Source organism: Acipenser ruthenus, chromosome 3, assembly GCF_902713425.1.
Source record: "Acipenser ruthenus chromosome 3, fAciRut3.2 maternal haplotype, whole genome shotgun sequence".
Lineage (NCBI taxonomy): Eukaryota > Metazoa > Chordata > Actinopteri > Acipenseriformes > Acipenseridae > Acipenser > Acipenser ruthenus.
Genome location: NC_081191.1, coordinates 36,127,802 through 36,155,430, shown reverse-complemented (window position 1 = coordinate 36,155,430; position 27,629 = coordinate 36,127,802). Strand labels below are relative to the sequence as shown.

Below are 27,629 nucleotides of genomic sequence, written 5' to 3'. Positions count from 1 at the left end.
AAGGGACCTTCGTGAGAGCCTCCAGTACAATATTAAGGCTCCATTCGGGGAGAACAGTCCTCCTGGGAGGGCATAATTGCCGAGCGCCTTTAAGAAATCGGGTAGCCAAGAAATGCACACCCGGAGACACTGAATCTACGGGGGCATGTCATGCAGAAATAGCCGCTAAATACACCTTCAAAGTGGAAGATGACCTACCAGCATCAAGCAGTTCTTGCAGAAACTGTAAGATAACTGGCATAGGGCAAGAGATTGGGTCATGGCTTCTAGCCAGACACCAAGCTTGAAAATACCTCCACATGTAGGTGTACAAAGACCTAGTGGAGTCTGCCCTAGCGTTCTGCAAAGTATCCACAACCGCAACTGACAGCTCTAGGGCTAACCAGCGGTCTCTTTCAGGGGGCCAGACCCATAGCCGGAACCTGCACGCTTCCGGGTGCCAAAGAGTGCCTATCGCCTAACTGAGGAGATCCATGCACAGTGGGATCTCCCAGGGCAGGCTGTGTAACAGCTGGCACAGGGTCAAGAACCAGATTCTCCCTGGCCACCTGGGGGCCACTAGGAGAACTGACACCTCCTCTAACCGGACGTTTTCGAGAAAGGCCGGGAGCAGCGGTATAGGTGGGAAAGCGTACAAAAACGCTTTGGTCCATTTGTGCGCTAGGGCGTCGACGCAGAGCGAAGAGATCGACCTACGCCCTCCAGAATCTTTCCCAAATGCGCTCCCCTATCTGAGGGTGGAGTCGTTACTCTGACAGAAGGGGACCCTCCCTCAAGAGGAGGTCCGGTGCCCAGTTCACCACTCTGGGAATGTGTGCCGCCCGCAGGGACAGCAAATTCCTCTGAGCCCACATCAAAAGCCTGAAGGCAATGCGATGCAACTATGGGGATCGTAGGAAGGAGCCTATTGGCAGCTCTGGTATAGAGAGCGCAGCAATTACCTACCCAATGGGCAGGCATGTCCCATACATAATGTCATTGGTGGTTGTCTTCTAATTGAAAGGGAACCACATGTAACGAAACATTTTTTACACGTATAACTTTAAAGTCTGTTGCAAAGCTCTTTTCAAAATCTCTGTTCTAGTGCACTTATGATAGTGTAAGGATTATTGCCCACATTGTCAAACAGGTAACACAGCAATCTAAATCACTGCAGGAAGAGCGAATAAAAAACTAAGTGATCATGGATCGTTATTGCTGTGTTACCTGTTTGAAAATAATCCCGATTACGATTATCAATTATTCTAATAACATCATTCTTTGGGGAAAAAAGACACAAAAAGGTTCCTGATTAAATGTTTTTTTTTTTATTATTATTATTATTTCTAATTAAAAACTACAATAAAACTTCAATAACTTTTTTCAACAGCACCTTCAAACCTACAAAACATACGATATGCATCATATTGACATTATTATTATTATTAATAATAATAATAATAATAATAATAATAATAATAATAATAATAATAATAATAATAATAATAATAATAATAATGATAACAATACATGGCTGACAGTGCATTAACTCATTAAATATGACGTAATACAAGAAAATGGCAACGTGAAACAAAATATTATAAAAAATAATTATAATTAATAATTACAATTTTTATAATATTTTGTTTCAGGTTACCATTCTTATATTACGTTTCATTTAACAATTACTAATTATTAAATTAACGTAATACAAGAAATAGTAATTTTAAACATTTGTTTATTATTTTAAAAAAAATAAAAAAATGTAATTTCTTAAACCTGCCTCGCTGACAAATTAAAATGAGAAAACGAGTCAACAATAACAGATACATACAAGTGAAAGTCCCAGTAAACTAATACAATAACTTTGGGTAGCTCACTTATAAATCCATATTCATATCAACTTCCATGAAGCTTCAGTTTCGAGGGTGATTGATCTGACATGGACTGACCATATATTTACATAATTTAATATCCGCTGCTTTTCTCTTGCGGAACGATACGTCATTAATAAGGTTATTGATAAATGTGTAAATAAAATAAAAATAGTTTGTATTTATGAACTTACAGTATTTAAACATTCACTCACCTTCTTTCGCTGACAGGTATTTATAATAACGATTTCTGGTACTACACTAAGCTCCCTGTATGTTTTTGTTTGTGATGCCGTTTTGTAGGCATTAAACCCGGGACACACGCGTCACTTTTTGATATAATGGGTTTCGATGAGACCTGTCACACAGGAGCTTGGCTTTGTGTCCAGATTTCTCAGAGCAATTTTTGAAGCGCCGCTTCACTGACTAGTGTGCTCTCGATACAGCTGTACCGTTGTTCTATTATTTTTTGAACACCATTTGTTTGCGCATCTTTTGGCAAAATGAGTTAATTAGTAACAATAATTAATAACAATTTCCAAATCTTGTTTAAAATCTTGTAACAATTGTAAGTCGCCCTGGATAAGGGCGTCTGCTAAGAAATAAAAAAAAAAAAAAAATCTTGTATTGCTATATTTTGTAAATATATTTAGAAATTTCTTTATAATACACACATTTTACTGATTATATATGTTGAAGGGGAAAAAAGAAGGTTTTACAAATATGATTTGCCCATTTAAGGATAGTTGTTTTTTCTGGAGTTGTTTTTTTGTTTGGGTGCTTAAAAAAAGCTGCAGGAGCACAAGAGCAGTTTGTTGTAGGTATGGTACAGCTGTATTTTGTTTTACTATATTTTCGAAAATAAGTTTAGAATTTTTTTATATATATATTAATATAATAAATACCAAGTATGAGAAAGTTGGTAGAATTTTGTGTTTTTGAGTGTGTGAGTTACGTGTACCGTAGTGGTGGTTTATGTCCATTTGCGTCAAATCGTCAGAAATTCGGGCATAAACTTTCTAATTTCTGACGCACTTCTATCTGCCCACAAAGAAACTAGAGCCTGCACTTCCTCAGCATCCCAAGGCTGTACTTTTCTCTAATCACACTCGCTGCCCGCCATATTGCTTGTTGTTTGTCTTTCTGGAGTTAGTGACTGATGCAACATAATGACAAAAATCCTTAACCCCGCCCCTGGCCCGGTTTGTCTCTGAGCCAGACTCAGATGTTTTGTGAGGCCAGAGTTTCACTGTTTGGTTCTCGCTCGGCTCGACAAATAGCCAATGGAGAACCACCTGTACCCGTACTGTACAGAGCCCTCACGGGTCGGATGTGCTAGTGGAGAAGGGGTATTACTGGCTGCAAAGCATGTCAATCATTAGGGAGGTGGTTACTGACAGAACAGAAGGGCCTGAATGGGAGGGGACAATTTCACTCTCCAGGTGAAGTTACCAGAGAAGGTCTAAGACAGTCTGAAAGGAAATCTTGCAGTGAGTTTGTTTTTAACCTACTGTAGTACCAGATATAATAAAAAATAAAAAATAAATGAAAATACATGTATGTGTTTCTTGAGACCTATATAGTGAATGGATGTGCATGACAAAGGAAATTTATTAATTATGTTAGCTACAATTGCTTTAAACACCAAAAAGGAATTTGTTTCCTTAGATCAAAATTTGCATCTGGTTAGCAATGCAGAGTGAATTAGAACAATTCGATTTGTCTGGTCATTTTGTTGTTGGATTGGAATGAATACAAGATGTGAAAATATTTACTCAGCAGTGTGACAAAAAAAAGTTATTCAGCACTGAGCTCTCAACAGTATGTATAAAAAGTTATACATACTGCAGAGGTTTCCAGATTTATGCCCTTGGAAATAGAAATGTAAAATGGAACTGGAACATATGGTATAGTAAAATAAATACAAAATAAACTTACTATTATAACAAAGCAAAATAGTACAGCACGGTCACTTATAAAAACATAGGCCGTCTATTATAATGATTCAGTTCAATGGAGGGATGAGATTCCTGTGTGTGTTTCTTTTGCAATTATAGTAATTAAATTCTAGTTATGTCTAACATATTACATCATGTATAGTCCTGTATGCGGGTTATCAAGCCAAAAACACCCTTTCGGTTGTACCGTTTTTCATCACATGCTTCATAAAAAATAAAGAAAATAAAAATTGTGCTTCAGTGTGTTCTTCCTGGACTGTCAATAACCATCTGATTAACGTATCTTTCAGGAACAATCAAAAGGAGTGTAAGTGCCTCTGGAACTGAAGGACACCACACTGGGTCAGTGGCTTAAAGTATTTACAAGTAACAATACAATTTATGTTTAGTTTTCCATTACAGTTTAGCATTTATTATTTGCGTATTACTTGTGACCTGATAGACTTCTTCTGAATAGCAATGTAGCATAAAAAATGGATTGTTCTCCTCTTATCCTGATGACCTTAATCCGACTGGGCACTCAAATTCTTTATTCTGTGGAGTCCCCACAAAGATTATGCATTTTAAGCACCACGGTGTCTGACTTCCTTCTCTGCCAGTAGGAAGGTCATATTGTACCTTTTATGCCTGCTGACTTCAGTCATTTTCAGTTGAGCCCTTTTAGTCTCTTTAGCAACTTCCTTGAAGAAGCCATTATTATACTGCCTGATGATGCATCACATCTCTAGGTCTTCCTCACAGTTCAGTTGTTTGTTGGAGCTTTAAAATCCTTTGCTTCTGGTTATACTCATACTATTTAGTAACCAAGAAACTCTCAGAAAAACATTGTCATCCATAATTGCCATCCATATTTTTACATATATATATATCTTAATTTATAAATATATAAATAAGAACGTTTGTCTGTCTGTCTGTTCCTTTATGCATTTGGAACCCACAGGAGCCAGTGCAACCAAGCTTTGCATGACCTCCTCTTTCATCCAGGGGAAGGTCGAGGGCTATGTTTGGATCCAGAATTTTGACCCCTGGGGTACTTTATTTAGTAACACCATTGCTGGATCACTACAGTAGCCACGTATCTCAAATTAAAGAAACCCACAAAACCAAAAAAATAAATAAAAAGAACCAAAATTTAAAAAAATTTTAAATGGCAAAACCCCCCAAAAAATAAAGTTAAAATAAGGCAAAGGGGTCCGAGCGCATTGTACGACACCCAAGATCGGTAACTTATAGGAAACCATGAGGCTACTGTTCCCCAATTTGCCATGCATGAAATATTGAAATATTGAATTTCAGCTAGTCTCTCTCTCTCTCTCTCTCTCTCTCTCTCTCCCTCTCTCTCTCTCCCTCTCCCTCTCTCTCTCTATATATATATATATTTTTTTTTTTTAAACTTTTGTTTTCTTACAGATGTGGAGATTTTGTTGTACCTAGCACAAAACCTCGGCCAGGTAATAACGTGCATTTAAAAAATATTTGATAAGTTCTTCTGCAACTGTAGTTAATCAATTGTATTACCTCGTTTTTTTTCTCTTTAGCTCAGCTGTCTTTTTCTTCACTTAAGTCAGTGACTACAGCCATTGCTCTGGCTCACTCGGGGGAGATAAAGCAGGCTGTAGGATGGCCGGGTTGTAGTCTTCCAGCAGTAGTACTTCACAGTATTAAGTGCAAAGGTGGTATTAGATGCTTTAGGTGATTTTTCACAAACAGGGAGAGCTTTGATTTCTAATTGATGTCTATCCCAGACAATAGAAGCATGTTAGTAATTGGCCTGATATGAAAAATTCTCTGTTACTGAAATAATTCAGTCAACAGGGTCAGTGAAATAGTAGTTTAAGTTAGGACTGGAAGTTAGAAGATAATGATTAGCGACGATTGATGGGGTTGTGGGATTGACAGGTCCACAGTAAACTATGATGTGATCTTAAAAACAAAAGCATGTAATGTGTTTATTTTCTAACGGGTGCCTAAAGCCTACAGAATATAAAGTGCATGTATTGAGTGTTCAGCAGATTGATATAGAGTAATCAAGCATTGTAATCTGAAAAATGTGATTCAAGTTTATATCTCCATGTGAAAGTTTCAAATTTGAAGGTGCTTTTCCAGACATATGTGATTACTTTGTAAACCTTGAAATGTATGTATTTCATGTCCATTTATTATACCATTAATGAGTATTTGTTTTGTAAAATCTTCATGTGAAGCATCTGCTGGAATTGCAGTGTCACAAAGAAAAGTGCGTCAGATAAGTGATCCGATCCAGCGCATTCTCATTCAGCTGCACAAAATGATCTATATTACACAGGTAAGAGATTTATCTGTTGATCTCAAACACTCTCAATCTGGTTGCATGACCAGTTTTTGCCAAGGTCACTGTTAATGCTACTTTAAGAGTACTCAGCGCAATTTAAAGCCATTTTGTGTTTCTAAAAAGAGCTACCATTTATCTTGCTTAATATGACACATTCTTTAGCAGTAATATAATACGATGTATGTTTTTCAATATATCATCATTATATCTACAGCAAAACACTTCTGACCTTCTTAAGCTGGCAGGAATGAGTTCTGAATTAATCATTTGCAGCTATCATTAGCATTGTGATTTATAGGTTATCATTTGTATTAATCATACTGGTCAGCATCTTAGGAAAGATCATTTTTCTCCTGAACATTTTAACTAGTGTACAGTATATACATTTAAAAAAGAATGGAAACAATTACTACATAATTACATTGATCAATAATAGTCAGTATTCTTGGTTGTGTTGTGTTGTTTGTTTTGCCTAATTGTTGTTAGGCCTCAATTCATGGCTTTAATTAATAATTTGTAACCCTATATTTAGTGGCAATAGATGATAACTGAGTTATCATGTACTATGTTTTCCATGTTATACTGTAGGAAGGAAGCAGACTATTCTCATGCTACACTGTTTCCATTATTAGAGTCATCTAGTTGCCATTGTCTAATGCTGCAAGCACTGAATTTAGGAACACAGCCATGAAATCCTTGTTAGCCAATCAGAGCACTTGGTTTTTCCTGACCATTGTATGATGAAATAATTTAATAGAGTAATTAATAGAAAAAGACAAAATTATATAACCAAAATAATTTAACCCACTTTTTCACAAGCTGTACTTTTGTGAAACATAGCTGTCTGGCATTGCTTGAGAAATATATTCCATGTTTTCTCAATGGTTATGAATAAAGAAGAGCAAAAAACGTAGCTGGTCAGATTTGGTCAATTAAAAGCTTTCAGTTTTACAACACAATCATTGTATACATGTACCTGTAGCTTAGCAGAGAGAAATAGATGAACATTGTACTGTGAGTTTCCTTTGTGAATCAGCAGTTATTTAATGTACTGTATAAAGCAATGGGTTTATTTGTCATTTGCCTCCCCAAAGGGGTTACACACTGAACACGACACAGGTGGGTAAACCTGGGAGAGGTTACTATCAGACAAACAACTTCATCTACTGATCACAGCTGTATGACCTTGTTTTCAAATACATTAGAAAGATTTCAAATGAGGCAAATCAACAAACTGATAATACCAGTGTAATGATTTAGCATATACAGAAGCTGGTCTCATGCTTTTTATTAGTATTAAAGCAAATTGTCAGTATCAATGTGTATTTTTATTTCTAAATTGTTTTACCTTACTTTGGTCTTAGAATACATCACGTAATATTCCCATGCACAATAAATACATATTTTCATTAGAATTGACATTCACCATCAACACAATAAGCAGATGTACCATGACCATTGTGAATTATATGCAATTGGCAAGGGAACCGAACCATCCACAGGGAAATTACAGTATTTTCCATACATCTATGACTAGCTCATGAGAAGGAAATCACAAAATACTAACAAGCATAGTACAGTACAGTTTTATCTTTTCAATCAGCAAATGGAATCAACAGTGTGCAGTGTCTTTGGATTACCTACTGCAGTCTCAGTTGTAATACTATATAGATTGATATTGAGAAGGCTCTATTATTGATTATTTTTGCATTTCCCACTTTGAACCATTACTTTTCCTCTGTTTCCTTCTAGTTGTGCACAGAACTGTTCAAATTGAAGATTCTGATACGATTTAGATTACCTGACTCATAGGAAAATAACACTTCAAATGGGTAGTGAAGTTAATCACATTACCTCACCCTTACTAACAAAGCATTAAGTTGTGTAACATGCTGTGTTACATTTGTATTTGTTTTGCAGCTTCCACCTGCTTTGAACCACAACTTCAAAAGGAGGGCAATTGAAAGGTTCAAAAAATCACTTTTCTGTCCACAGAGTAACCCAAGCAACTTAAAAGTAGAAATAAAAAAGGTTGGTTGAATGAAATTCTTTCTTTCTGCAACACTCTTTTGTTCCCGCACAGGAGTGACATGTCATTACCAGGTACAGGGTGGCTTTGGCTGGCCTTAGAAGACAAGGAGTCATTTTAAAGCCTTTGGAAGTTTAATGGATCATCCGTTTACCAGCTAGCAGTCATACCCTTGCTGGAGAAACATAAGGGTTTTAGTTCCAGCACAAAAATGCCCAGTCTACCTAACAGAAATCACAACTGTCCTCCTCTTAATTGGAATTCAGCTGTACAGTAGCAGTATAAACAGCTTTGTTAAAATAACACAATAATTAATTATAATTCAAATGTAAGAATTCAAAGCTGTAGCAGTATAAACAGCTTTGTTAAAATAATACAATACTTAATAATACTTCAAATGCTATTTATGGTATGACATCAATAATAATAATAATAAAATAGTAGCCTAACTTGTTTTATAGCTATTCAGTGAGTCACCCTCATATTGACTAGATCTTTATATTGACAGTCCCTTTTTATTCTCTGCTTTATTTTCAGCTTCTGCAAGGCTCTCCAGAATTAATAGAGTCCATCTTCATAAGTACAGATTGCCGATTTTTATGTCATTCCTTAGGGGGAAATTCAATTGTCCCTGAAGATAAGGCAGGTAAGAAAACATTTGCATTACAAAGACCATAAAGGGTTGTTAGGAATGATGTGGGTATTAATACATTTCTCGCATGCCTTTCATTAGTTGTCAGTTATATGACTTTTAGTGAAGCCTTGAACTTGGGCATTGTAAGAGGAAAACTTAATGGTTTACTAAGAGCTATTCATCCCCAGGCATGCAATTGTTTCTGATCAATAAATAAACCTTGCATGACATTTTTGAAAGAGAAGTGTCAGCAATTATAATTATTATTGTTATTTATTTCTTAGCAGACACCCTTATCCAGGGCGACTTACAATTGTTACACAATATCACAGTGCAAAGTATCACTTTACAAAATATCACCTTATTAAATATCACATTGGAGCAGCTCAGTGCAAGTACAAGCTGATGCAAATACTAGAACAACTGGGTGCCATATAGTCCAGTATTGTCGAGAGTTGTGAGGTTTACAGATGCTGTCTGAACAGGTGTGTCTTGAGGAGGCGCCGGAAGGTGGTCTGGGACTGAGCAGTCCTGATATCCGTGGGTAGGTTGTTCCACCACTGAGGGGCAAGGGTGGAGAAGGAGCGGCCTCTGGAAGCGGGGGAGTGGAGGAGGGGTACAGCTAATCTGCCGGTGGTGGAGGAGCGGAGGGGGCGAGAGGGGGTGTAGGGACAAATTATCATGGAGATAGAAGGGAGCAGAAAAGTAGAGACCGAGATAGGCGAGTAGAAGAGTTTTGAATTGGATGCGAGCAGCGATAGGGAGCCAGTGGAGAGAGCGGAGCAGCAGTGTATTGGATGCAAGCAGGGATAGGGAGCCAGTGGAGGGAGTGGAGCAGCGGTGTGCGTTGGTGATCCCTGGAGCCAGCATCTCCGTCGTTGTGTGTGCTGATGTGCCAGGAAGGCCTCAAATAGGTTGATTCCTGGAGCCAGCATTACACTTCAGCCATCAACACTGGCCAATAGGAAATCCAAGTTACCTGGTGGAAGAAAAGCACTGAAGGCTTATATATTATAGCAAAGCTACGTCTTGGTTGGTCCCCACTACTACTATCTCATTTTATCTTGGCGAAAGCTGAATCCAATATTAGCATGAAGTAAATAACAGCTACTCTCATGTAATGAAAATCAAATCATGTTTAACAGGCAAACAGATTCTGCTAACTGCTAAGGTGAACGTAGGAAAAGCATAAACATTTATGTTCAGACAGTCCTGTTGCAGCACTATCACTGATCCACGACCTATCTACAGGATTTGTATTATGCCACCAGAAGTTGGCATAATGGTGCAAAATTATAAAAATTAAGCATTTCTTTGCTCACAATTGTGGTTGATATGCACTGCCTACATTCTGTGTGTATTTATTGACCCCTTTCTGAGATCTAAATCCTCTGCAGAAGTCACTTCCCATTCACACTTATGATGTGTAGATGTGTTCTGGGACATTTCTCACTCCTAACGCATAACACGGTGGTCTGAGATACAGCTTGTCTGACATCCTATCACAGTAATACTCAATTAGATTTCTCAAAGGGCACCTTTAGGAATTACATAAAAGAAGCTCTAATTCAGTATTTATTGCCATGGCAGGGGATGTTCTGTACTATATCTAATTCAAAACTTAACATTTTTAAGTTTACTGGGTCAGTTGTTTCACCTGTATTAAAATGTGCATTTCATTCATAGGTAACACCTGCAATGTTGACTATCAAGAAGGCGTAACATATGAACAGATGCAGGTATGTGTTATATTTTCAGGTCTGTAACTATCTTAAAGATGTATTTTAATATTTTTCTTGGATTTTATTTTTGTACAGTACTTAAATCATGAAAATAAAAAGCTTGTCATAAAACTGTACTGTTTTCAAACACTACAATTTTGCTGTTAACATAACATTCCTTTGACAACTTGGGTCATAGACTACAATTCATATTTTTGTTACTTATTAGTTTATTTAACCAGGAGATTTAGCCATTGAGACCGAGGCCTAGTTTACAAGGGGGTCCTGGAAAACAATAAAAAGACAATTACAAGTACAAGCAGCACAATAACAACATGTGTTGTTCAAACTTAATCAGCAGCACACAGAGATCAAAGAACAGAATAAATAGGATATATCTATTTGTTAATGTGGACTGAAGGAGAAGCATTGGCAAGAGGTTCTAAGCAATTCCCAAATGCTATCTTTATAACCAGAGAAAGAAAAATGATCAAATTCCATCGTCATATATGATGGAAACAGTTCCATGTCATCGGGTTTTGATATGCAAAAAATCATTCTCCCAAATGTGTTTGAACCCTTGGAACAGTCAAATTAACAGAATCCTAAGAGTGTAAACTATAACCAATGCTTGTCCTTTCTACCAGTGCACTCAAATAAGAAGGTACCAAGCCTTTAAAAACCTTAAATACAAAACAATACCAATCAAAAAACACTGATCAAAAAACTCTTGCATAAAGTATAGTCTTACATAAACATCTATTTTAAGCTTTAAAATAATGAGAATAAAACACAAAATACTTTTCAATATAACCTAGTGCACAATATAACCACAGTGCAGCCACTGAGCAACCACAAAACAGCCTAGTGTCCTTATTCTGTTGTCCTTTCTCTGCTGCTGCTGTTGAATGCAACCACTTACTCAGTAACTGTTGGTTATGTGAACTGTTGGTCAGATAATTAAAGTTGAATGAAACTCTCTTTCATTGTCTGGGAGAGCTCTAGAAATTACCTCTAGAAATGTTCTAAGTCATACAAAAAGATTTTTTCCCCTTTTTTACTTCATCACCACAGACCATGATTGAAGAAGTTCTGGTGGAAAATGGATACTATAGTGTAACATCAAATAGGTAAGTTTATCGGTGGCAACATCCCTTATAATCCGTGACAGAAGGTGGGCATGCCTGATGGAAAACACACAGGTTCCTCTAAAGTTGTTTGCAAATGGAATTTGAATAATATGGGTGCAGCATAGATACAAAAGTAAATTAAACTGCAGTTATTAAAAACAGTCTTGCTCAGTAATTATTAAATGTACTGTTCAGCTTTGAGCATTAGGCATATTTTACATGTGGTAACAAATGCACCATTGAAATAGAAATTACTGGAGATGATATTTGAAGAGATAATTTAAAGGTCAAAGACTAGCTATTGTTCTATTGTTTGATTGTGTTGCTTCTGAAACCTTTTGAAGCAAAGTAATTAGTGAGTCACGTTAGAAACACAATATCCTATACCCATGGTTTGATTCATTATGAATATTAAAATGAAACAATGAAATGTTATTTAATTGTTTATTGTGGCTTTATGCTTGGTATTGGATAGCAAAGCAGACACCACATTTTAATTTCTGTTGGTTATGTAAAAAATCTGTCATAGCTGTACAGTGTGATGTTTCTCAACCTCTATGATATTCAAACAGTGGGTTAACTAGTACATGAAGATACACTTGATTTACAAATAATTGTTGTTGTGCACTGGCTTTCCCAAATGCATATCCACGTATTACTAAAAATAGGGACTTTTTTATTGGCTGCACTAATCATTTTTGTTTGTGTTGATCGCAGGAATCTTTCCTATCCATGGGGAAGCAAGAATGTTCTTGCTGCAAGGAGATAATTACTGTCTAACAGTGTCTGTGATACTATTGCAAGTGGAAGTCCTCATACTGCCAATACTGCACTGAATAGAAATGTGCTTCCCAACCATGCCAGTGGTAATCAAAGAGCCTTAATATATGAGGGCTTATCTCTAGGTCCCTTATGCAATGAACCCTAATTAACCTATTGTCACAATACTTTAATTGTGATATTCATATATAGAGTATATCCTATGATATTGCATCTAAGAAATGCTAATGAGAATAATGTGCAAAGCAACTAATATGAATAGCTTGAAGGTTATGGATGAATATGTCCTTTCAAATCACTACAACTGGCAAATAGTCTACAAAGGCCAATTAACACCATCCATGTGTTTCCATTGAAAATGTATTGAAATTTTGTTAGAAAAATCTTTCGAAGGAAGATTATACAAAGCTTCATTTTACAGCTGACGGAATTTACAATGGATCCACAACAGATTAATTTACCCAGTTGGACCTTTAATTATCCACGATGAAGGTCTTGAAAATAAACACATATTTCATATATTGAAATATGAAATATATTGAGATACATAAACTTGTAGGACCCAATCCATTATGCTTCCTGGCTTTTTTTTCATAACAGCACTAATGATTCCAATACTGGACAAAAAATTCGAAACATGTATATATTGGGCCTGATTTTGATGATGGGGCAAACCTCCAAACGCAAGGACAAAATGCTTTCGCCCCTGATTTTGATGAAAAAACACTGCGCAAATGGGAGCAAACCGCCTTTGCCCTGTAATGGGATTTTGGTGGCATATTTTGCCCGGTACGCTAGTGTCAGTGATCGGCATAACTGTCGGGATATGGCCTCATTTGCATGTTAACTTTGAGCGGTTTTGATGAAGTAATTTATTCTAGAGTGTTTTACATTTGAACATGCAGTTAAACATTAGTTGTGTGGCATCTTCACAAAAGAATATTCACTCAAAAAATACATGATCTGGAATAATTAATTCACAGTACTGGCTTAATATAATTTAAAGAAATATTTTTTGTTTGTCAGAATTTTTCAGAGCAGCATTAAAATATATGAAGCCAGTAGGATCATTCTGCCTGTACAGTGTCACTTTGACATCCTAAAAGCTGTATTGGAGAGACTTGATTTATACCTAGTGATACTGTGAAAAGTTAATCCATTCAAGTAATGTATTGGATTAGCAAATAGCTGAACTTATAACGATGTAAGCAGTAGACAAAGTTAAGTATTGATCCCCGATCTGTCCTACAGACAGCATTGTATGCAGTTGGCAAATGGGGGAACTCTGGTTAGGTGTTACTGGCATTTTGTAAAACTATAGCATACAAAAAATAGTCATGTTTTCTAAATCTAGACTCCTTCAGAATGATTTATTGGATATAACTTTTTGATTTCTTATGAGGAAAAAGTTAGGTGCAAAACAGGAAATGTATTATAATTATAATTGAAGTACCGATAACTGATTTAACTATGCCACCTGAGTTAACATACGTTTTTTAATACTTCAAGTGCTAATAAACATTAGTTAGTATGTGCATTTTGTCTCAGTTGAAATTGAATTGAATTAAATGTAAAATTTAGTAAAGGTTAACTGTTTACAATGTACCGCTGTTGAATTTTAGGACAGCTACAGTACTTTGTTTTGCCACTGCACCCTGATATAAAATTAGGTTTATAAAAAAATAAATAAAAATAAAAATAGTTCTTAAATATAAAGCCCATATTTCATACCTGCATTTAGTAGTTTATTCCTGGTCATTTAATATTTTTAAGTGCAGCTTTTCTTTGTGTGTTGGATTTGAAACGTATGTGCGGTTATTCAAAAGACTGACAGCAAAATAATAAGTGCATATTCAAATTTAAAACATGTAGGACTAAATTACTTCCAGAAATTATGAAGTATGAGGTGTATGCCCATGTGTTTAAAAAAAAAAAAGTTTCATAGATATTTGTATTTTTCACAGCTGCTCTAAAGTTAATGAATCTCAAATAAGCTCTATATTGCAGAGGCTGGAAGTATAAAAATAATGTTTGTGAATATCCAAAACACTGCAGTCACATATGCCAAAATTGTTCAATGAATGTAAATATTTCTGAATACTGCATTAAAAAATGGTGCTATAGCTATAAAACAGCTTTTTGCTCATCAAAATCACAGCAATAAGACAAATACTAGTGCTGTTGGTTTCTTAAAGGGAATGTCAGTTGCTCCTGATTTGCAAGCAGCTTCTGAACAGAATTTTGCCTGCAGAAAATATAATGGACAAAACACACTGAAAAATCTAAATGAAGTAGATGGCGTAATCCTGTGCAAACATAAAGCTCTTTGTCCTTACATTTGTGTTTTACCTGATTTCCTCAAAATTGGGCCTATTATATTTTCTGTAAATGAGCTGTCCTTCACCTGACTGATTCATTTGTTATTGCAGGTGGAATCCCTTACATGTATATTGTATTCTAAGCAAATACTTTTGAATTTCTTCAGAAACTTGGTTTACAGTGCATTTGTACATAGGAATACAATATCTGTAATTTAAGAGCACAAGCACAAGTGTTGAATAGTGAAAATAAAGAAAAGTAGCATTAAGCTGTGGCAGTGACCCAGACTGCACAAAATACTGATGCTTCACAAGGAACAGTCACTGTAGTAATTGCTCTATAAGGCCTTTCTGGAGAAGGCTTTTCTGCAGAAACATTGTAAAATATCCCTTACAACTTAAGCACTTTGCATACTCATCACATCAAATCAGTAGCTCCCTGGCTACCCATGGTGGCCCTACAGAGTAGTGAAAACATGAATGCATACTGTAACTTCCTACAGCTTGGAAAAATCATTGTTGGTGGACATCAAATCCAGTACTCAACTAAGGCTTCAAATCCTTGGGTCACTTTTGTTCATGAGTTAAATATAATATTAAACATGTCTTGAAGACAACATTCTTTCACCATGGCCTCCCCCAAAGGATTCTGAGAGGCTGATGGATGCTCTTACTGTAAAACCTACAGTAATTCTCAGGAATTTCAGATCAGAGAAGTTTAAATCAATCAATGTAGTTATTTACTTTCACTACACCATATCTATTGAAATAAAGTTAAGAAAAAAATTGTAATATATTTTGATTTTAAATAAAGTGTAAGAAATATAAAATCAGTTGCAAGGAAGTTTTCAATGAATTTTATTGTAATATCTGAACATAACATTTAGGTCATCAATCTTGGTTTGTAGATATTTGTTTTGTTTTTGCATTTTTTTAGGTGAATGGGGCTGTAAATAGTTTTACTAGATTTAGATGGTTTATTCTATTAAAAAGGGATGGTGTTTGGCTAATGTTTGCATTGGGCTACTTTGCCTTATTTGTATTATTTTTTTATTACCCTTCCTTGGTGTGCAGAACAGCTAGATACTTACAATTAATCAAACATATTCTGAAGAGTGCCTTTGTAAATTTGAGTGTACTTACTTTTTTACCATTTCTTGCACATATCCTGGTGTTACATTTCTATCTGTGAAAGAGAGTATGTTTTGGTCTCTGTGTCCAAAGCTTTGATATTTTGATTTGTTAATGCAATTTGTCTAGGATGTACCACTTTTTACACTGAAATATACTGTATGTGGTCAGTGGTTTTCCAAAAAGATACAATGGCGAAATGCAGCCTACAGGTGGAATCCCCTTCAAAAACAAGCCTTTAGCAAGAAAATATATAGAGCAGTTTTATACGCTGCCCTTCATTAACAAGATTCATTTTTCCATTGTTGTGAAATCCACTATAATGAAGTTAATCACCCAGAGGTGTTTATTTCTAGTTTGGAAGTGTTATAGCTTTTTATTGCTGCTTTGCACTTCAGAAAAAAAAACAACCTTGTGTGTTGTTTACTGTGCAGGGACTCTATCATAATTATCTAAAGAGCAGACACACTAGACTAAACCTGCTCTTTCACAGACCCCATTCCACCCTGTTATTGTATTGTGAAATGATAGTAAGGAGATTTATTAATTAACGCCTTTTAATACTGGTGGTAGTAAAGGGTGTCAATATTTAGATTTGCTTCTGTTGAGAGACCTTCTTATTTAAACAAGTTTAGCTTTAGGTAACTTTAGTATATCAGTATTAGGGTCATTCACTTTATTGGTAAGTCTACAACAGTGCACAGCTGTACAATATTTAAATAAAGATATAATATAGAGTACAGATTTACCTGTAGGCGCTTCAAACACATCAATATAGTGGAAAGACCCCTGAGCAGATTACAGGCAGTTGTGAAATGTACATGATCTGAAAATCTGTGTGTTGTTACCACCTTTTTTTCTGTTTGTTTGTGAGTGAGGGATTTTTGTACTTTGAAATGTGTGAGGTGCATCTGTGAGTTTTATTTAATATTATTCAAAATGTATTCAACCTTTAATTTGCACAGTAATAGCGCATTTTCACAAGTCATATTTTAAAGTTATTGATGCCACTTAATTCCATAATTAATATGTCAATTACCACAACCTCAGTGCTTTTCTGACATCTATACATTTCTTTCATCATGGACACAAATGTCTATCCTAGTAACATGGCTTTTTAAAGAGTAAGTAACAGGGTTCCGAAAAGTATAGTGTTACATTCTGACCCACTAAAAGTTTACAGTTCATGAAAAGTACACCTTGGACACACTCTATTATCCCTTTGTGAACAGCTAAAAGAATATATATATATATATATATATATATATATATATATATATATATATATATATATATATATATATATAGCGTTATACATCCCCACGTGTTGCTACAACTGTTCAAATAACATACCTGTAATTTTTCTTTTCATTGTTAACATCTGACAGCTTTGTACACGTATAACTTTAAATACTGTTTCAAAGTTATTTTCAAAATGGCTGCTCTAGTGCACTTATGATAGTGTAGAGGATTATTTCCCACATTGTCAAACAGGTAACACAGCAATAAAGATCCATGATGTGGGTTTGTGTTTGGATAGGATTTCAAAATATAGTATGTTTTTAGGCACCCATTAGAACAGAATTTTGTGTTTCATGCTTTTTTCCCCACAATATTTATTGGGCTTGAGTGTCAAGATTTCTACTCAAAATTGTCACAGACCCTGCTATGTTAAATAACATCCTTATTTAACATCGTGAAGAGGCTCTCACTTTAGTGACATCCCGTCAACACAAGGGCAGTGCTATGTGTTTATGCTATGTGAGTAATGTTTATAACTCTCATTATATTTTGATAACCCTTAATAAAATGTGACTTTTTATTAAATATATAGTTTTTATTATTAGAATGAACATCCTTTAGTGCAACAGGTAGCTGTGGGAGATTATTTTATGATGAAATAGTTATTATAGGAAATCCATATATGTTGACTTAATTTGAACTGAAAAAACACAGTACATCTTTTTGAGAACATTTTGAAAATATTATAGCTTCAACACATGGGCCACAGAAGTATGTAACAGGAGATACTAGGCTATAACTATCTTAGAGGTATTATAAACTTAAACCGATAACATTCACGATGTCAACTAGGTGGTGTGATTCCAATTAACAGCATGCTTGCTAAACCCACATGGTATGAATATAATTTACAACATACCTTGTTAAGATGCAAATTGTTTGTGTGGGGTTTCCTTTGAAAATTAAGAATTTAAATTACCCAATCTGCTATGTATAGATAAGACCAATAGTTTTCAGAGTGTAATGTTTTAGCATGAAATTATAAAATCTAAGAAGGATTTATTTTTGTTAATTAATACATTTTATATTCACAATACTTAAACCATTTCTATGTTCTGCTTTTGAATTACTCTGCATTGTTTTGTATAATACTGAGTGGTATTAATAAAGTGACTAAGAGTGTGTCTTTGCTTTAGTAATAAAGTATGAAACAAAATGAAAAGGAGTAGTTAATAAATGTGTTCATAAAAACGTATCTGTTATCTGATTTTTAACCTTACAATATCTACATCAACCAAGCTTCATACCCTTTCTGAGATTCAACAGAGTGGTCACTAATGTTTATACAGATGTTTAAATTATGTTTAGGTTGTCACAATTATGAATGCTGGTTTTAATACCTTTTCAAAATAAAAACTTGTTTCCACTTCCAATTAGGGCATGTTAAGTAGGGACTTTGTTATAAACCTCCCTGATTGATACATACATGCAGAAATTACTGTGTGCGCAATTATTTTACCCCAGATTTTCTCCCCAATTTAGAATGTCCAATTATTTTCTTCCCCATCACCGCAGCATTTCCCCACAAAGCTCAGAAGAACTGAAGGTTTTTAGATTATATTGATTTTTTAGTATTACTATGCAGGACAGGTGCTATAATATCGTTACCTTTATAAAAAATGTACACAGATTAATCTACTGATTAATTAACTAATGCCCATAAATTAACCGATCAACATTTTTAATTGACAGCTCTAATATTTTAAGTAGCAGTAACAAATACCTTTAATTGTTTCCCAAGGTGCTTAAATTTGCGGCCTCCCTTTAAAAAAAAAAAAAAAAAAAAAAAAATGAATATTTAAAAACCCTGTATTACTTCATTAAAATGTAATAAAGAATATTGAAGCCAGAGAAGAGATATGAAGTCACAGCCCTGAGGCACTTGCTGTACAATAGGGCTAATTAGCCACCTATAACTTGTGATTTATGCTAATATCTGGCTTGATTACATCCTGCTGAAGAAGGTTCTGCTGCCAAATGAAAGAAATTAAGACATTTACATTTCAATATGACAATTAAACGGAAAGGAAAAAAACAAACTGAAAATAGTTGTTATTTCCATGGATTTGGTTGACACAGTTTGCCAAAGGGATTGATGTTGTCAGTTTCAAAGGTCACGCAGGAAAATCAGGATATTGTCGCCATTGCATCATTTTCTGTCTGTAGGAGGACTGGTGTGAACTACAGAGTGACATGAAGACGGGACTCCCACGGTACAGTTCAATTTTGCGGGATGGGATGGTACAGGAGTGAAGCTCACGGGAATGGGCGAGACCGGGAAATAAAAAGAATAAACCTCTTAGGATGGGCAAAAACAGGATTTAAGCTTCTGGGAATCAGAAGGAACGGGACTACTCTGCCACCAGCAGACAGTAAGAGTGTTTTTATACTCTTTATAGTCGTAAAAGAGCCTATGACATGGAACTTGACTGTTACCCTAAACATACAAAATAATATTAACAGGTCTCACTTGAACATATAATCACATTAATTTTACCAAATTATGTTTAATCGTGCTACAATGAATCAAATAATACCTGGAAATACAGAGGGCGATCTCCATTTCCTGGTTTGGGGCCAGGAGACTGTGACGTCACAGAGGGAGATACCCGCAGGTTACTTGCATCTGCCAGTATGGATGACAGCGACAGTGAAAGTGAGAGTAGTCTAATTTTATCAGTTTCAGACACCTCTTATGAATGTGAATCCGCGGAGAATCAGCATCTTGGCAACACGGAATGGTTAATAAAAACCCTTACGTTTAACATAGATTGATACTTAAAATATTTCATATTACCCATGATTGTACAGTTATGTCAGTTATTTAGTTAACAATATTGATCCATTAATTATTGATACTAGCAGAATAACCGAATGCTGTGGATTGCTACTGGCATGTATTTAACATCTCTCTCACTATATACATATGTGCAGTATATTAAGGATGTGCACATTTTCGGTTTTTATGATTATTACCCCTAATCACTATGATTTGGCCGTAGCAGCTACAATTTTTTGGAGGTACAGCTTCGGCGCTACGTTGAAGGGGTATGTATAATACTACGATTTTTAATAAATAAATAGATGATGGATACTCCCTGAACGTTTATGAAATATTATTTCAATACCATGTTTTTTTATATTACCGAATTTATATATTACAACATTATATTGCACATTGTGCTTATAAAGACCCTGTGCTTGCACTGTATTTTTTTTCTGAAAAAACAAAAACTAAAAACAAATTACTAGTCGTATACCGGTAGTGTTTAATGCAAAACCCTATCAACCGTAATGTTATACATGAATACGAAAATATCTGTACCTCCAAATAATAGTTGATCTCTGTTTATCACAGGATGGGATGGGACAGGATTTCTTTGACAGGACAGGATGGGACAGGAATTAAAAAAAAATTTAAAAAAAGCTATGGGATGGGAACAATTTGGACAGGACAGGATGGGACAGGATTGGAAATGATTACTCTTTCATTGGATGGGATGGGACAGGAACATTTTTGATAAGACAGGATTGGACAGGACTGAAGTTTCATTCCTGTGTCACTTTCTAGTGTGAACCTTTCAATTGATCAAGCCGAAGCTAACTAAACTGCCGAACACAGATAATTTCCTACTGCACCTAATGTCACTCACTAACCACAAAAAGGACCGTCTGACCTGGCAACCTACAACAATTGATCTTGTAGACCAGTCAACTTCAAGAACAGTGTTTTCAAGTTTTAACTGGATTATATACAGTAATATCCACAGACTTTTTGATGTTTTGAAGCAGGCAGCAGGTTCCCCATTAGGCAATTGTTCACAATATGCAGAACTGTGCACTTGACCTAAGTGCTTCACAAAGCTGCTGAAATGATCAACAGGCATCTCGTTTGAAATATTAAGCACAGGGGGACTGATTACCACAGTGGAATACAGACAACTAGGTAAGAGGAGTTGAGGTATTATGCAAATCACTGCAGTTAGTCACAAATCAACCCTGTTTCATTGGTTTCCATTCAGCTTAACAGCCATAATTTAACATTATATATGGCTGCTACAATTAAATTGAAAATCAATTTGTCAATTGATTCCATTCCTCATTATATACATCGAGATAAATACTGGATAATCAATTAAATAATTACATTTTTTTAACACACATAGTTAATAACATTATTTAAGTTTATCAATGAAACTACACCGAATGCCCTGCCTTGCTATTTACAGTATTTATTAAATTTACAGTATTTCTGCCAAAGACAAGCAGTAGGCGTATTCTTCTTTTCCTGCTTAAATCCTTTCAAGGCCAGGTTTATTTAGACTGCTGTGCTGGAATTCTGAGTCGGTTTTGTTTTGGAATTTTTAAAGAAAATGCACACCTGTTTTTAAGAGTCATAAGTCATTCAAATGGTATCTAACCACCATAAAACCATATATCATTTAAAAGAATATTATTGTCAAACTGTTTACAGAATTCAGAACATGGTCACATGTAAAAAGATGCAGAATTGACAGAAAAAAGTTTCCCCTTAACAATTTATCCTACTATCCCATTTCAGTGTTTCAGGTCCCAAATTATGATGCTACAGATACAGGAATGTGGTCAAATAAGTAAATAACAAAATAAATAAATAAAATAGTAAATAAATAAATACATAAATACTTAAATACATACAATATAAAAAATATACAACATTGTAAATAACACTAAACATTGTGAATAAATCAAATAGTAAACAAACAAGACCAATAAATAGATTTCAACACACATACATACATACATACATAAATAAATAAATAAAATCACTGTTGGGTCACAATTTAGTTTTATTTTATGTTGTGTGCCAGAATGGTGCATCAAAGTGGAATGTTCCCACAAGGTTGCAGGTAATTTATATATAAAACATAGTAAATAAACCAACTTCCAAGGAAACTGGCAAACACGATAATGAGTCTGTGGCAGGGTGGCTGAGTGGTGACGTCAGGCGAGAGTCAGGAAAGAAAATCACTGACAGTCAAAAAGAGACGCTGCGAGCGCCGTTTATTTAAATAATACAAAAATAAATAAAATATTTAAACACAAAACACTTGCTCACAGAGCAAAATAAAAGGCTTAAACAAAACAAAATCACGAACACAAATAACAAACAATGCCGTTCAGGCCTGGCGTTCAGGCTTCACTGAACCTATATGTGGCAAAGTGCCCCGCCCCTGTGTGCATTTGTGTGTTCTATGTTGTATATATGCGTGCGTATCTTAATGTTGGTGTATAGATTGGTACACGGGATATAAACGGGTCTGTGTTTCACGTGTGTTTAAATTGTATATTTGTATTTAGGCACGGGATTGCACATCACGCACGTGCATTTAAAATATAATATGTGAACACGGGGTTTCACGTAATTAATTCACGTGCTGGGATTCAAGTGAGTAATTAATTAGTAATTGAATCCCAGCACAACAGTATATATAGATGCACGTTTCTTGCACTAGGGGTTGGGTGTTCGGAAGAGGAGAACGGGTGAGAGAGAAAGGAGTAATTAGAAGTAAAGATCGTAAACGTAAAGTGTTTGTTCTCACCGTGTCTGTTTGTCTGTCCGTGCACCGTTTGTTTAGTGTTAGTCCGTTTTGTATGTCTGTTTATTTTGGCGCAAGTGCCGTGTCCTGTTTTTGTACTGTTTACAACCCTTTTATTTGTTAATAAACGCTGAGTGCAGCCATTGCACTCAGCTCATCACCATCACCGTCTGTCTGTGTATTGCTTTTCTGGTCTGACGCCACCCACTCTGGCCGTCTTTGTGACACTATATTATTATTATTATTATTTATTTCTTAGCAGACGCCCTTATCCAGGGCGACTTACAATTGTTACAAGATATCACAATATTTTTACATACAATTACCCATTTATACAGTTGGGTTTTTACTGGAGCAATCTAGGTAAAGTACCTTGCTCAAGGGTACAGCAGCAGTGTCCCTCACTGGGGATTGAATCCATGACCCTCTGGTCAAGAGTCCAGAGCACTAACCACTACTCCACACTGCTGCCTATACGTTTTGTTAACTAAATTACTCTCCTCTCGCTCTCCTCTCCCTCTCGCTCTCCTCTCCTCTGAACCTATACGTTTTGTTAACTAAATTACTCTCCTCTCCTCTCCCTCTCGCTCTCGCTCTCGCTCTCCTGTACGCTCCTCTGTACCACCCACCTGGAGTGCAGAGAGCTGCAGGTTTATATGCAGGTGACCATCTCCCGATTTAGCAACAAATTAATCACTTAATTAATTCAGGAGATGGCCACCTTCTGCATGAGGTTTTTAATTATTCCTGGCAGAGGACGAGTACCCATTCTCGCCTCTGCCAGAACACATTTTGAATGAAACAATAACAAACAAAACACACGGCTACGCTGTCATATTTAAATACAATAAATAAATACAAAAACAATACCGGCGACGCTTCGCCGTCATATAAATACAAAAATAAATCATAACATAATAATAATAAACCACAAATACAAAATAATAAACTGCACAGTGGCGGAGGGGGAGACCCCGTTCTAAAAATAAATAAACAAAACACTGTACAGGGCTCCTCGCCCTGTTACAGCGTCCTATTACTAATGTAAGTTAATATGTCTTGGGCTCATGGCATATTAGTAAGGGGAATATGAGAAAGAACATAAATAAAAGAACAGATACAAAATCAAATAATAATTCCGTGTCTACAGCGAAAATAAAATCCAAAAGCTCTTCATCCTCTAAATCAGGATCCTCGACCACTGGAGTAATCACAATTACCCCCATTCGCTAAAACTAACTACATTGCAGCCTGTGCAACTACCTTGCGAGATCGCTTGCCAAATTCCATTTTACAAAATTAGCTCTCTGTTTTCACTCCTAACTACAATCTTATCCAGGTTCAAGGGTCATCAAGCCTTCCCTTTAGTCCACGTGACCATTTTAAGCCTATCAGTACACACAGATCACATTTCAGCACCATTTTAAATTATGCAATTGACAGGCAGCGCTGTGAAATGATGGGGCCCGAAATATTTGGGCTTGTCCCTGAAGTAGATGTTCCAGGCTCGGCCTTGAAAGGGTTAAGTGTTAACTAGCATCTGATTTGCTGGTCTCATCCTGACTGCCAGCGAATCAGTTTTGAAAATGCTTCATAAGTAGTAGTACGTGTCCTCTGTGTATTCGAAGTAAACAAGAAGTGCACCGCCTTGGATCCAGAGTAGGCTGACAAGCTTGTATAACTGGCAAACAACTTGTAAATAAACTGTGAAGACCACTGTATTTAGTTTGTGCTTCTTTGGAGTTTCAAAATGAACTGTTAATCCTGCGAATAACACTGTTTTTTATGGTTTTTTTACAATGTACTTTTCTACCGGGCTGCGTGCTCCGTCTGGGTTTCCTGATTGATGACCACATCTAGTCGATGTGTGCCCGTCTTCTAAAAACATATAAACTTTATGTTTGACACAACCAATTGCTGCACCTTCCAGCAACATGTATAAACGTTGCTACAACGTTATGTCTCACACAACCAAATCACAACCATCCAGCAACGTTGTGAAATGTTGTAGGAACGTTGTGTGTTAGTAGGGTTTATACTTTACATAAATATTAGTTTACACTGATTCACAATGTGCTTGCCCCTAAAATTGAACTCGACTACACCTTATGAAGTCTATTAAGTACTGCATACTGTATACACGTAAGATTCACATTTCTATTTTTTATGCATGCTGAAATGAAAAAAAAAAACATTATCAATTTCACACAAATATAATTAAACATCAACAGCGGTAAGGTGTGCACTCTCCGTACTCCATGCATTACATATTCTGTTTTCCTTTTCTTGTGTCAGATCGGGACATGCATAGCATCAAAATAAAGGGAATGAATTACTATTTAATACATTAACAATCCATACTACGGTATTCAGATATTTTGATTGTAAACACGAGAAGTTTCGTTTCCACCTTTCCGTTGATAAAGGAAGGGGCCAATCCTGGTCCCGGACAGTTACAATCCTGCAGGTTTTCTGGGTCTCTTTAAATCATCAATGGCCAAAGACCTAGGAAACATGTTAGTGTTGACCAATTAAGAAAACAATTGGTCCACTTAAGAAAACAGTTGGTTCAATTAAGTAATTGAGAACTCTGGTGGAACAAAAACCAGAGACCCTGCGGCTCTCCAGGACCAGGACCACCCTGGCACTATATCACACTCCGTTGTTCAATGACGCGTTTTGTCATGTGACTGTACAGGCCTGCACTATCTCATGAGGTGCAGTTTCTCATGCTACACCAGTACTCCAACAGTAACACTCGCAAAGCTGTACTTAATAGCAATGATATTAAAAATAATCACGTCAATGCGAAAATATCTGTGGGTGGTACAATCATCGATATTTTTTCGAACGATTATATTTTGTGTGCCTAATTAATCGATTGCTATTTGGTGGCTTAACATTATATATATATATATATATATATATATATATATATATATATATATATATATATATATATATATATATATATATATATTGCGACAACCCAAGGGGCAGGGTAATCAATGGGAGGTACGTAAGGGCAGAGGTTTTAATGGGGTTCTCTCGAGACATGGTGGCAGCGAGAAGGACTACAACAGACAAAATGTCAGACCAAAAAGACTACAATGACCAGAACCCAGGATAAGCACACAGGGGTGTGTGGTCAGCACACCTGCACAGGGTGTTGTCAGCCTAGATAAAAGGGTCTGGTTCCCAACAAAATGGTGATAAAGGAGAAGGAGGTGTTGTGTAATTGTGTTGTGGGAAATTGCAAGAAAACAGTGATATTGCTTTGTGTATGACATCAGACTGTTTTGACTACCCTGCCAGCTGTAAAACACTGTTTGTGTATGAGAACCTGATTTGTGGACCAAGAACTTCCAACGCGGCTCACTGGAAACAGTGCCAAAATAAACAAACAGGCACTGCCCTGTTTGAAAAGAACTTACTGTGTGCGACTCTTGTGTTGTCTCCAGTACCGATTTCACTGAGAGGGCTGTACCTAAAGATATACTGCAGTGCTTACACAGTAATATAAAATATGTTATTGCAAATGACTGTGGACTGGATATAATATGTTATGTTTGTATAAATTCTCCGTTTGCACTAGTTCTTTTGATTGTTTCCACTCTTTTTTAGAATCCCTTTTTTTAATGAACTTTGAAATGTTCACTGAAATAAAAATATGTTCTAAACTATTATTCTAAACTATTATGATGCTAAACCACTGGCGGATATAAATACACTTTAACACTTTAATAAAACAGATCTGTTTTAAATCTGGTCTTCAGCAATAAAATGAGTCAAAATTTAATTGGAAAAGGACATGAAAAGACTAATGTGATCATTAAAAAGCTTCTTGGGGAACCAAGGCAACAACAAAACAAGTGCTTAGTGGGCATTATAGGTGTAATAACCATGTATTTTATGCTTGTAAACTTTGTGGGGTCAGGTGGGATGTTAACACAGAAAGTGAATATTAAATGGTACATCAATCTAATACATATTACTGTATTTAATACTTTATTCTTCTGCATTTCCTGAGCATCACCACTCCCTAGTTTTTTCAGAGCAATAATGTCCAGATAAGCTATTTCACACAACTAATTTAATTGTTGAATCTGATTCCTTATTTCACTGTACTATACAGCCAGTATTAAATTCCAGCATGTACCCATCTGTGCACTGAACCATGAGGGATTGTCACCTTAACCTCAGCTATCCACTGGCAGTCATGCTATTGCCTTATTTAGTATATTCTGGGATTCCTTAAATAAATGCCTCAGATAGTACTGTAGTGCACTAAAGTGTGTGTCGTAATGCAAACAAACTTCAGTATGTTTTATGACGAGGATGGGACCAGCAAGATCAAGGTTGTTAAAACAATCTGACATTTAAGCCGAGTGTTTTGTGAAGTTGCTTTAGAATGGCAAACCACATGGGGGATAATTACCACTCTGCTGTGCAGAATTGATAAACTGCCTGCAACAAAGCAGCAAAATAAATAAAATGAAAAGAACAACCAAAAAAAAAATACATCTGGTAAACAGTTTAGGATGAAATAGGGGTACTGTCAGGAAGTTTTTTGTTTGTTTGTTTTTACAACTTTATGACCTGAAATGTAATGTAATTTCAGAATGCTGTTTTTGAAATACTTGCATGTATTTACAAAGTTTATATATATAGGCTGAGCAAGGTACTACGTTTTAGGACATGTTTTCAATCCCAAATGTCAGTTTATTTTTTTGAGTAACCTAAATGTATGTCTCTATTTCTGGACCATGGTATAATAAATACCATGCAAGAAAAATTCCTGAGCTCTGATTGGCCAGCCTTGCACTAGACCTGTGATGTTATCCCAACATAATATCACAGATCTAGTACCGGCAACCTCCTCA

General features: G+C 35.9%; 1 protein-coding gene across 1 annotated transcript in view; it reads left to right on the top strand.

Annotated features, from left to right (window-relative positions):
- nek10 (NIMA-related kinase 10) overlaps positions 1–17,092 on the top strand; it is a 56,516-nt gene extending 39,424 nt beyond the window's left edge. The window contains exons 29-36 of the mRNA XM_059012837.1: positions 4,102–4,153; positions 5,222–5,262; positions 6,016–6,116; positions 8,043–8,153; positions 8,689–8,797; positions 10,472–10,524; positions 11,581–11,636; positions 12,354–17,092. Coding sequence (XP_058868820.1) covers positions 4,102–4,153; positions 5,222–5,262; positions 6,016–6,116; positions 8,043–8,153; positions 8,689–8,797; positions 10,472–10,524; positions 11,581–11,636; positions 12,354–12,405 — 575 coding nt within the window. The 3' untranslated portion in view covers positions 12,406–17,092. The remainder of the gene's footprint in view (positions 1–4,101; positions 4,154–5,221; positions 5,263–6,015; positions 6,117–8,042; positions 8,154–8,688; positions 8,798–10,471; positions 10,525–11,580; positions 11,637–12,353) is intronic.
- The last annotated feature ends 10,537 nt before the right edge of the window (positions 17,093–27,629 follow it).